This window comes from Poecilia formosa, unplaced genomic scaffold (assembly GCF_000485575.1).
Source record: "Poecilia formosa unplaced genomic scaffold, Poecilia_formosa-5.1.2 Scaffold2, whole genome shotgun sequence".
Classification (NCBI taxonomy): Eukaryota; Metazoa; Chordata; class Actinopteri; order Cyprinodontiformes; family Poeciliidae; genus Poecilia; species Poecilia formosa.
The window spans coordinates 5034514-5047450 of NW_006799941.1; the positions used below are offsets into that span (position 1 = coordinate 5034514).

Below are 12937 nucleotides of genomic sequence, written 5' to 3' on the forward strand. Positions count from 1 at the left end.
CACACACACACACACACACACACACACACACACACACACACACACACACACACACATTTATATATATATATACATACATATATATGCCCAGGTTCCTAAACACAAGTGTGTCTGTTGCGGTGATTGTTTTTGTAAGTTGTGGTAGCGTAGAAACAGAATAACATTTAACCTCTCAGTCGAGTGTACGTCATATGTGTACACCAGGTACATTTCAAACTGTTGCTATTTGTGATGATCTGTGCAAAAAGTGATGTTGTGTTTTTGAGTTTTGTGTTCACAGTTTCAGATGGTAATTTAAGTGAAAGGCTCTCCTTCCTCTGAACAGTGTGTTTTTTCAGGTACTGTATTTTTTTATATAATTATGTGAGTAGAATAAAATCCAGTATATTCTCTATTGTTTTTTTTTTCTTCTGTCAGTCAACAGATGTCAGTGGTGAGTCTTGTTTGCCCACTGTGTTAAAGGTCACATGACCTTTTGCCTCTCACTGACTGATACTAAATAAACGTTTTCTGCTTTAGATTAGTTGGGCTTCATAAATTATATATATTTGCTACATGTCAGTTGCACCAGTCTCTTGTGTTTTTGTGCAGCAAAATACATAGAAAACAACACAACCTCTGCCCAGTTTAGTTAGTATTCACCAACTTGGAAGCTTGAACTGTTTAAATTAAAGGGTAGCACTGGTTGTTATGGCCAAACATTTCCTCTTTAGTTTCATCAGACCATAGTATATGCCACTAGAAATTAAGATTTTTGTCTTTGAATTTATTTGCAAACTAACCTCCGTTTTTATTGCCACATAGGGAATGATAACTTTCCCCCAACTGAGTGGCCTTTTTGCCCATGTTGATGCATGGCTTGTTCTTCTGGACAACGACGCTCACTTATTAACTTCAGCCAGCTTCCTCGCTTCTTTTTTTTTTTTTTTGCTTTTGCTCCAGGGTATTACACACATTTCACACTAAAACACATTCATCTCTGTGACATAGAAACAATCTCCATCTGGAAAGATATGATGAACATTTCCATGCTGTTTATACTTAGATATCATGGTTTCAACAGATAAATGTGGCACATTCAGGCATTTGGATTTCACTCCCAGTATCTTGTCCATAATTATCTTTCTGACAACTTGACTGATTTCTTCAGATTTTTCCATTGTGTCACCCAAAGAAACACTATGCTCAAGGGATTGCCTTTAAATAAGCCCACAGGTGTGTCTCCGGCTAATTGAAATGTTGAGAATGAACCTTTCAGAATCTGGTGGTAACGCTGAGAAGCTAACCAATCCTCCAGTGCCCTCACTCACTCTGGAGCTATGGAGAGAATAAAGGATTATGTGTAACAGCGATCCCAGTATACAGTGTGTAACAGTCGCCGCCACATGCAGATGGATGAAAGAGTGAGTGTCATTGGAGAGAGGAGGTTTGGTGTGCTCATCTCCTTTTGAAAGAAGGGATTTGAGGTGATCACCAGCTGATGGCTCCTCCCTCGTCCGTCCCTGCAGCTGTCTGTCTCCTGAGTCAGTTCTCACAGTTCATTTCCTCTCACGCTGGTGGCATCAGTGCTCCCTCAGGTCATATGTTCCTTTTTAAGGAATCCTTTGTTTTTAATCAAAGATTTTAACACCTCTGAAGACTTTTGGGCAGCAGAAGGACTCATGGAAGGGCTCAGCTATACAAGAACATCTCACAGGACCAAGGCTCAGTTATAAAATGTAAGATTTGTAACTTGTTTTTGTGTAAATGAGCAGTCAATTTTTTATGGACACATTATTTTTATTTTTTTATTTATTTTTATTTTTTTTTATGAAAGTTGTAATTAATGAGATTTTTAGAGAAAATTTGGACAGTGAAAAGTGATTTCAGTTTATACTTGCCTGGCGATGTTAACATTATCAAGACACCTTAAAACTTATAAACTAATGGCTGTACCAATAAGAGACAATAAAATACAATCAATAAATGCATTTAACAATGAATCAGAGAACCCCCCAGTGGCTCCCCTGAAATATTTAAATTTGAAACAAAATAGTTTACATCAAATTTCACCATGTCCTTGTAAAAGACTTTGTAGGAAAAGTGGTGAGATCTGAAATATCATTTTAAAAATTAAGTGTCCAAAAGTCTTTATATCTTCTAAAACCAGAAAATTAATAAATACCTAAATGAAACTGCAATTTGCATTTAAATTATGTTTATATTTCCTTTTTTATAATTTGCATCTAAGATTAACCTTTGGAATCAATTGTGTGTACTGTGATGATGTGTTCTTTTTAATACACTTTAAAAAAACAAACAAAAAAAAAACAACTGTTTTACATTGCAAATTATTTTACTTCAGTATTGTCCTGTTACTGCTTTTAATATTAATTTCAACTTAAATAAGAAAACAGTTTCCATTTTTCTCTGAAGATTTCTATGAGCTATTTTCTACCTATTTAACTTACTTGTGGGTTATTTTTGTTACTATAACATTTCTCAACCAATTGTAATTAAATTTTACATTTAGAAATGAATACTTTTTTTTCTTATTTCATTAAAATTTGTGTCCATTCTCAGGTTTCAATATATACCAAAGATACAGTGCCGTTGTAATCCTACACATTCAACCAAAACTGTTTATTTTGGGCATAATTCAAGCATCTTGGGGAGCATTAAGTCCAATTAGATCCTGCATGGATTTAAAGAATTGCATAATTCTTTGAAGCCAGTAAAAATATGTGAATTTTATTTCTATAGAACAATTTCTGCCCATTTAGAAACAAACAAACAAAAAAATCAAATAGACTCGACGCCTTCAGTGTATGTTGGTCTGCAACAAGAACATGTCTGTTATGAGAACAACCTTACATAATGTGAGGATGTACGTTTTTAAGTCTCCATGCTGGGGGATAAACCGCTGCAGAACTGGCATGCCGCTCACTGTCCACCAGAGAAGATTACAGCAGCAGATAACATCGGGCCTTGCATTTAGGACACTCTGTCTCAAATATGAAACCCAAATATGGTTTTCAAAAGCAACTGTTGAGATCCACATAAAGAGGACACTGAAGCATAAGATGCATGTAAAAGTGCTAACATTATATTTAACTTCTGCTAGATGATTAGTCCCACCTTACAGTGTTTTCTGTGTTGTTTTGTGAACGTTGTGAAGAGAGGATCCTCTTTGATGTTATGATGATGAAGGGTGGCGCTGATCACACACTAATCACTGTAATGCTACTGTGCAGCTGGACTGAAACAAGAACACTCATTATCTCTCATTTCTGAAGAATGATTATAGATGGAGGAGAGTCACAACGTCCCCCATGAATTATTCCTCTTGATCATGTTTTGCCCTCCTCAAAGAAAGTCAGTGTGTCCCTTACTTAATCTTCCTAAAGTTAATGTTGAAAGTTTTATGTATTTATTTATTTATTTATTTTTTTGCTGTCAAAGTTTAAAAATGTCAAGTAGACATCACTAGATGCTCGACTTGTTGTGGTCATGTTATTTTTTAATCTAAAGTTGAGCTGCATATTCAGAACTTAATAATCTGCCAGAGGGATTAATTCCTAATTTCACAGCAATTTTATCTCAGATTAAATACAGAAATTTTGTTTCTGATTCATAAAATCCAGAAGCAGCTATGACATGGTTAATTCTTCCTAGACATAAAAGATTTCTGAAATTTACAGCATAGTATTCACAGTATCCACAACCAACATTTCAAATATGTCTGATGCCGTTCCTATTCATCTAGATTTTTTTTTTTTTTTATCTCTACATATCAAGAGATATGTACAGATAATACATATCTTGAAGCATTCATTGGCATTTTCCACTATTCATATTATGACTGCATAAAAAACATTTAGTAATTACAGATTATAATTGAAGTTATGTGAATCCAGCAGTGTCCCGGATTGCCCTTTGGACTCCATTAGGGAAGTGGGTGAAAGGAGGATGTTAGCCAAGTTGTTTTCGTTTACGGAAAATTTCTCTCAACTCCTGCAACACACTGTGGAGGGTAAGCAGCTCCTCTAGCAACAAACTATGGCCCACACAGCAACACCCTGACTGTTCATTGTTATTGGTTTAAATATTTCTACATCAGAAGTATAACATACATATTCACTAAGTAGTGAAAATAGGGGAAATCAAAATATATGGAATCCATGTATTTTATCTCAGCAGGTTGACAAGAGGAAGTTTTAATATTAAATGGGCAACAACTGCATCCCATGTTTTTAAAATCTTAGTTTCTTCAAGTAAGAATTATGTTTCACATATCAACAAAGTTTATTTTCATGAAAATATGCAGTACTATTGAAACCACATGAATGTTCAAACAATTAAATTTGTTGTCGTATTAAGACGTACATTTAAAATTTCTGAAATGCCAGGTGTGAAAAATAGATGTATTTCGTTGAGATTTTTTTATATCCCACTTTTGTTTTAGATAATCCAGTTACTTTAAATTGAAAGGGAATCAACCTGAGTCAATTCAAAAGTGGTTTTTAATAATTATGCAGTTTTACTTGCAAGAGGAAAACAACTCTTTCACCTGATAAACGGGGAAACCACATTGTTTGCTTCAGTCTTCAGTTTGACTTGCAGAGTTGAGAAATTGCTCAAATAGAATGTAGCTGATAACATAAAGTAGGCAAAAAAGTTTCCTAATGGAACACGTCATGTCTGAAGGAATTTAAGGACAGATGAGAAGCAAATTCACTGTCATTTACTAGTCTGAAAAATGTCATTTTTATGGCTTTTGGACTCCAGTGAATCACAGTGAGAGCCATCCATCCACAAATGGACAAAACATAGATCAGTGATGACCTTTTCACAGGAGTGGCTGACCAAAGAACATCACTCAGGGTGACAATATCTCAATCATTGCAGGCCTCTCTTGCCTCAGTTAAGGTCAGTGGTCTTGATTCAACAGTAAAAGAAAAAAAGATGGGGTAAAAATGGGATACATGTCACACAGAGCGTGAGGTGAAAAGAAGCGCTGACCTAAAAGAACACAAAGCCCTTCTCACTTCTTGCCTAAAACGTCTCAGTGATCCCTTTAGGGGGGAAAAAAAATATTGTACTGGCAAAGCAAAAGCATAACTTTTTGAAAGGTTAGTTTTCCATCATATCTTGTGAAAATCCCCATTAGACTGACAATCAAACATGATGATGGTGTAGGATTGCTCTGCACCTTTTGCAGTCAGTTGACTTGTCACAAATCATGGAACCATAATTTCTGGTTGCTATCAGAAAATGTAGTTGGATTTTGGGTGATAATATGAAGCACACCAGGAAGGCCACCTCTCTGTGTTTTAAAAAAAAAGTTAAGATTTTGAAATGGCTTAATCAATGTCTGGTTTAAAGTTTGATGGAGATTCAAAAACAGGCCATTGGCACTTAAACCCACATCATGGAAGAATGTGTTGAATAAAAACAATTCAGGCAAGAAGAGTGAAGATAAAGTCCTCTTCAGACTATCTTTTTCTGATTTTGAAGTTTGTAATCTAAAAAAAATATGATAGATTGATCAATTATCTAAACGTTTAAGTCTAATAAAAAGCCGAACAGAAGAAATCTGTGATGGAGCAAAAGCTTTTTCAGGCTTTTTCATTGTACCATCACCTTTTTTTAGCTCTTTCTCCTGGTGTTACTACCCTCAGTCTGTTTGTTTTGGGTTGCTTTTAGGTATTTGAAGAAGCAGCAGTTTTCCATTTTTGACAGGTAAAAAAATTCACTGGGCTCTATCTGGAAACACTAAACCAAAAGAATTTGAATTTCGGTCCCATTTGAACAGATGCACACAGAAAGAACTCACAGATGGCAATTCTTATGTGATGCTACATTAATGAGCATGTAGAGGACTGACTGTCAAACATAAAGGACGGCAGTATGCAAATGTTACGTTTAGTGAATATTTTAATTGCTTGAAAATTTCGATTCTGTTTACTCTTTATGTGAAATTCATTAAAAATGTGCCTAGATGACTTTTTTTTATTCCTCTTTTCAGGAGTGAAGAGATGTTTATTTCTAAGACATCCTTGGAGCTGATGACAGAGTAATGGGGAAAACAGGAGTGCAGTCATCTTCTTTGAAACTTTTAATATGAATGATGGAGGAGTCAAGCACTGCTTTCACCTCCGAGTATAATGACAGCACCTCGACATGGACACCCATGGCCTCTGCTCCCAACAGGCAGCTGGGCACACTTCCCAACCCGCTGACTCGATTCAAAGACCTGACAGGACTGCTTTTCATGGTGACCCTGAATGTTCTCGCACTTCTGGCCAACACCGCAGTGATGGTGGTCATTATCAAAGCCCCTCATCTCAGGAAATTTGCCTTCGTGTGCCACCTCTGTGCAGTGGACCTGCTGTGCGCCATCTTGCTCATGCCTCTCGGCATCGTGTCCAGCTCGCCGTACTTTGCCGAGGTCATGTTTACTGTGCTGGAGTGCCAGATCTACGTCTTCCTCAATGTAATCCTCATAGCTGCCTCTATCTTCACCATCACAGCCATCAGTGTGGAACGGTACTACTACATTGTCCACCCCATGCGCTATGAGGTCAAGATGACCCTGAAGCTGACCTCAGCTGTTGTGGTGATGGTGTGGGTGGCTTCGGCCATTTTGGGCTTTTCCACCGTTTTCGGATGGCCGTCTTACGGCCTGAAGTCCATCAGTGCTGCACACTGCTCACTTCACTGGAGCCACAAGGACCACAGGCGTATTTTCTCTGCTCTCTTCAGCATCACCTGTTTCTGTCTGCCAGCTGTGGTGATCTTCGCTGTCTACTGCAATGTGTACAAGGTGGCCCGAGTGGCGGCACAGCAGCATGGGCCACTCCCCTCATGGACAAACACTCAGGTCAAGCATCGCTCAGACTCTATAAACAGTCAGACGACCATCATCACAACTCACCACGCCCCTCGCAGGGTAACAAGAGATCGGCCTTTTATTGGCAGTAAAGCTGCTCTGACCCTCATGATTATTGTTGGCCAGTTTCTAATCTGCTGGCTGCCTTACTTTGCCTTCCACCTCCATCTGATACTGAACTCAAAGCCCCACACCCCTAATGACTTGGAGGTAGTGGTGACCTGGTTGGCGTATTCTTCCTTTTCTATGAATCCTTTCTTCTACGGACTTCTAAACAGACAGATCCGCGAGGAGCTGTGCAAGTTGAGGCGCTGCTACTCAGCATACCCGACAGACCCGGCCTTTTCCAGCCACGAGGGCTCGGGCCATGAAAACTTCCTGCAGTTCCTCCATAGGACCAGTTGCACAATAGAGACACGTGCAAGCTTTGTAATGCCCAGTCCCAGAACCACTCTGGATCAAACTGGGCAGACTGGTTTCAGGATACCAGGTCAGATTCCAGAAGAGTTGAACTAGATGTACCTCACAGCTTTGACACGATGCTAATAACCTGCTGGAGTATAGAAGTCATACAGGACAGGATGATTTAATTACTACCAGCAAATCTTCACACAAAAACATGACAAACATAATTTGTTGTGTCTTTTAAAACTTGATACTGTAAAATCTGTAAAAGTTCTGAAATGATTGTAAAGTCATTAATGCTTTTCCAAACAAACTCTACTTTTATGAACTATTTATAAGCTACAACTTAGTAGTTCTAGTTTCAAAAAGAGGGGGTCTGTGTATATGATATTATTAGTTCAGAAGTCTGAATCAGTCAACAGGTTTACATACAAATCATAGATCTTGTAGATTGGATTTGGGATCTAATTATTAAAAGTGGATCGCTCTTCCTTTTGTAAAAATATTTTTACTGCCTAAAGAGAACATGTTATTTTATAATTTCATTTAAATACAAGCAATTTTCTGCAAGTCATTACTTGATCATTTGGTAAAATATTTTATTTCCCCTATGAATTTAATGATTATAGAAAAGCTGTGATCTTTTTCATGATCACATGAATCTGTTTTTGTTAAGACGTTTTTTTTCTAAAAACAGATTATCAATCACCTTGGTACATTTCTCTTTAGCTTATAGAGTCAGAATTTAAACAGTTTTAATTTAATTTTTTATTTTTTTTATTTTTTTTTTTACATTGCGGCAATAAACAGTTATATAATCTCTTTTAGTGAACATGTTGGTGTAATGTACGACAGTAAAAAATGAATTTGAATGGTAGCATATTCATTTGTAAGAATGGTCCAGTCAAAGTCCAGACCAAAATTCAATTGAAGATATATGGAAAAGTTACAAATTGCTGTATTCAGGCACTCACATCTAATTTTATTGAGCTTGAGTTATTTTGAAGAGAACAGGGTTAAAATGTAAAACATACCCAAACAGACTTGCAGCTGTAATTTCAATAAAATGTGGTTGTTCCAAGTATTTACCTTGAATAATAATAATAAAAAATCCTCAACACACTTTTCAGATTTTTATTTGTAAGAGATTCTTATACCATGTTTTCTTTGCCATCTACTTTACAGTTATATGCTAATTCATGTTGGTCTATCCTGTTAAAACCGAATAAAAAAATAATCATTTTCCAGAATTCTTTGTGTTTTGATGTCCTTTCTATGGTCTCATGTGATTTTAACTTTAGCTAAAAGCATGGTTTATGTCAAACTTTGTAGCTTAAACAGCTTATGAACAACAATGCAAATACAAGAGCTTTGTTTTCAATTTATTGTCTTCAGTAACTGTAAGAATATTTCTGGATTTCATGGTGAGTATTATAATAGTATTGACAAAACATAAACACAGGAGCGCTGACTAATTACTGTGAAATATTTTGTCTTTGTAATGAAAAGCTCAGTGGCCTGTAACCTGGATTTCATGTGTTTGCTTGTAAAAAGTCTGTGATCAAAACTGAGCCTAGTTAGCACATGGTTATGTAAGCAGAAAATGCCATTTCGTAACAGATGATGTGAGTGCTTTTGGTGCCCATTTGTGTGGAGCGACATAAGCACATCTTAGAGTTCCTTTTTTTTAAATAGTTGCATCATATTGATATGTTTTTTTATGGCGATATTATTGGATTCACCACTGCATTAGTCAAGTTTTCTCATGAAAACAGATTGCTATCACAGCTGCTGATGCCTGTGCAGTGAATATTTAGACCAAGTCTGCCTCTGTGCCACATAGATTAGGTTGAGGGGATAACATCAGCCAGACACAATAGTCCAGACTGACAAATAGAATGAGCATGCTCAGCTAAATTTGTGCAAATCCTGTAACTTCCCAGGGATGTTCTCAAAAAAAAAGAAAAAAAAAAGGTTCAGAAATAACTTGATTACATGTTGCGTTATGTAAAAATCTATCTTGCTTTTATGGGATATTAAAGAGACAACAGAAATAACTGAGCGTGTCAAGGGTGAACCAGACCTTCCGACAGGCTTTAAAAAAAGAAAAAAAAACCCGAAGCAAAACATGCATAAACACACTTGCGCACACAGCAACTAAAATGCCTTTTTATTGACCTCTGGATGTGTTCAATACGAGATAACGCTGTGCCGTTTTATGGTGTCTGGCTGCAAACAAATCCATGCAAGTGCCGAAGAGAGCTACCAGAACTGCTCTGTTGATGACAGTGCAGCAGAGTGCTGTTATCAAAGGCAGCGCAATAAAATGAACACTACAAATATGATATGATTTTCCAACGGAGGTTTACTTTAGCATCACTTACACTTCCAGAAGCATCGCACCCTGATGTGAGAAGTTCATATTGTGCTGATGACGTTCATAATCATTTTGACCTTTAATGATGGATTTGAACAATTCATAAAAAAAAATTAAAAAAAATCATTTAAAACACAATGAGTTGTCAGGAGCTTAAAGATGCAGAATGATTTAATAGTGAAAAAAAAAACAGCAAATAGAGAAATGGACAGAAATAGACAGAGGAATAGACTAATGAACACAAATTATTCCAAAGGATTTGAGTTAAAACATAAAATTATCTATAAATCAAAATGTGAACAGGTATAACACATAACAAATAAAATAAACAGAACGCAAAAAAAGTATTTGGGAACATTGAGATTCTGGAGAACACAATTGTGTCCAAAATTTCCACCATCTGGCCGTTGTGTTGAGTTAAAGTTGGTGAATGTGGAGGAAGTCCTCCTTTTTTAATATCCCATCCACTTATTTACCAATCATCAGTTTCTCTGGCAGCAAAACAGTCCCACAGCATGATGTTGCCACCACTTTACTTGACAGTTTGTAGAGTGTTCACACCATACTTTAACTCACTTGAAGGTGTTGATATCGTAGCATTGCCAGTGCCGCGTTGGCCGCCATTGTCTCATTCCATGTAAATGTGAAACTTAGTAATAACCAGTAATTTCTGGTTCCTCACAGGTTTGATGCTCAGCAGTTCTTCTGTCCTTAACCATAGGAAAATTACTTAAAGACAGGACAATGTGAGAAAACCAACAAATCTATTACTTCCAAAGGTGACTCTGTTTTGGCGCATCTGTAATTTACTACTAGCTAATTAAATCGAAAAACTTCTCTCTTCAGTGGGAGTTCTAATTAAATCAGGACAATTACAAATGTTCTTTCTCCCCTGCGAATCTCATTCATAGTAGATCAAACATAAACCCCGTCCTTCAGAGAACAAGACTTTATGTTTTGAGCCTGATTGACTGTGGCTGTACTTAACACTAAATCTAAGGAGAAAGGTCTAATCTTCCTGTGATGCCTGTTTAATTTAAACTTGACGAGCTGCTCTATTGCACACGATGATGAATAATGCACAGTAGAGGTGATGAGACAGTCACTCCTGAGGATTCAAAGGGAAAGAAGGTGATTGATGTTGCTATTTGAAGGAGTGAATAACATTATTTTGTCAGACCCTCAAATGGTTTGAGCAAATATAAAACATGACTGTCAGTAAAGTATCTTATCAGAGCTCATGTTGAGAGCTCAGATTTGTAATCTCTGCTGTGAGATTACAAACCCACAACAGGGTGAACTTGTGCAGCATTGTTTTGCATTTTAGGAAATGATGTTAGAAGATTTTTAGCTAATAATTTGAGAACCTCTCCCCCCCATGAATGATTTTCATGTTTTAGCTGTAAACATGGATTCTGACAACTGTAAGCATTTCACTAAATAACTTGATTTCAACGAATAGAAAAGAAGGTATAATTCTAAAAAGGTTTGAGATGACCTTGCTTTGTGCGTTGGACATTTGGAAAACCCAAATTGTAAAAATGATTAACAGTTGGCAATGGCAAGACATTATGCAACTCATATAATACATGTTAAACTGCAAAACTACAAAACAACTGATAAGGATCAGTTTGTCAAGTGACTTATTAGTTGAATCTGTATAGCTTCCCTATTCTGGACTCACTTTTTTCTATGGCAATTCTTAGAGACGCAAATTCATCCTCCTATATTTATGCAACAATGTGGAACTGCACTGGAAGTTTTTTTTTTTTTTTTATCAGGATGAACACTGTTAAGTGGATGTGACAGTCTGTCTGACCTGTTGTTCTGCAAACAGCTGGAGTGACAGGTGCTGAGCAGGAACATGGTGGCACATCCAACATGCCCCACATAAGCTGCTGATGTTGGCAGCAGACGGTATCAGCTTTAATTAGTGTTGAACTGTTGCTCTTGTTGCAACAAACTAATATTTCCTCCACTCTGTGGCATTAATTTGATTAAAATCAAATCACTGTGATTCAGCTTGGTTTGTAAATGACCAGAGTCAGCTCAGAAAGGGGCTTGTCTTTGTGGGTTTATCATGGAACTGTTTCAGAAAGAGGGGCTTGAGTGACGTTAGAAAAGAATCACCACGGCAACATTTGAGCCGCATTTTTGTCAATTTCAGATAGTATGTCTACAGAAGCTGCTTCCTGTCTTAAATTGTATTCCGGCGTGTCAGAACACAGCACACAATTATTTCTTAATTGCAAGTCTGGAGAGTGACAGTGACATGCGGTGCTACCAGAGGTTGTACTGACATTGGGAGGACACAGGCATTATGTTGGGAGAATGGGCCTGGTGAAGATTTCTTAAGGATACAGACACTTGTTGATCGACTCCCTGGAGTCCAGCAAAAAAATGTTTATTCTAATACTCTCATCTCACCATCATGTCGCACATCTGTGAGATAAAGAGAAAATGAATTCATGTTTAAAAATTTCACTGTTTTTAACAGAGGGTCATTTCTATTTTATTATTTTTTTATTATTATTATTTCTTGTTTAGGTTAGCTTCATTATCTTTTTACTAACTTTTAAAATTTACTCACTAATGAAGCTGCTAAAAACATAGTTATTAGTTGCAGCTTCTCATAATCCCCACATCTAAGACAATATCCGAGGAGATGTGATGATGTCACTGAGCACCACCAAGGAAGAATGTAAATAATTTAATTTGCCTGCACAAGTCACAATGTGATTAAAAAGACAAAGAACTGAATTTCAGGAAGTAAAATATTTGGACTGAAAGCCAAGGATAGAGGCTACAATGTGTGACCTCCTGTTGTCATTTGATCTAGTATAAGAATTATGAATATAAGCTTTTATAGGGACTGATGGATGGCTAATGTTAGCTGAACAGGTAAGTAATGTGTGTATCCTTGATCTGAAACACAGTCAACGTATCCAAGCTGGGAGACTGCAGAACGATTATGTTCAGCTCCATAACGTTAACAAAGTTAACGTTATGGAGCTGTATTAGTTATTGTTATTATCATCTAATATTACTTATGTAAATTTGTAAAAAAAAAAGAAAAAAAAAAGGTTAGTATTATTGTAGATGCTTAACATGGAAATAGTTAATTTTCTAGAGAAATCCAGTTAATTTACTTATATCAGAGCTGTGACGAGTCATCGTTTTCTCAGGATTTACTCCATTTTGTTTCAGTCAGACACATCACCCACACACGTTCGTACACGCACACGCACACACACACACGCACACGCACACGCACACACACACAC

At 36.8% G+C, this 12937-nt stretch overlaps 2 protein-coding genes across 4 annotated transcripts in view; both read left to right on the plus strand.

Moving 5' to 3' along the window:
• Positions 1-392, plus strand: part of LOC103137370 (uncharacterized) — a 3761-nt gene extending 3369 nt beyond the window's left edge. For both annotated transcript variants that reach the window (XM_007551094.2, XM_007551088.2), the window contains one exon: positions 1-392. This exon is cut by the window's left edge and continues 432 nt beyond it. The gene's annotated coding sequence lies outside the window, so the exon portion shown is untranslated.
• Positions 393-611: 219 nt separating this feature from the next.
• si:ch211-213o11.11 (probable G-protein coupled receptor) lies at positions 612-8518 on the plus strand. Of its 2 annotated transcripts, XM_016671167.1 has the most exons (3): positions 612-1718; positions 3897-4012; positions 6008-8518. In XM_016671167.1, the coding sequence occupies exon 3, from the start codon at positions 6107-6109 to the stop codon at positions 7385-7387; it is 1281 nt and encodes a 426-aa protein (XP_016526653.1). In that variant the 5' UTR covers positions 612-1718; positions 3897-4012; positions 6008-6106; the 3' UTR covers positions 7388-8518. The 2 variants fall into 2 exon arrangements, with proteins under 2 accessions (XP_016526653.1, XP_007551168.1); XM_007551106.2 differs by lacking the exon at positions 3897-4012.
• Positions 8519-12937: the final 4419 nt, after the last annotated feature.

Bases quoted from the DNA above. Each gene is read 5' to 3' on its own strand.
- si:ch211-213o11.11 (XM_016671167.1), top strand. From the start codon at position 6,107: ATGATGGAGGAGTCAAGCACTGCTTTCACCTCCGAGTATAATGACAGC.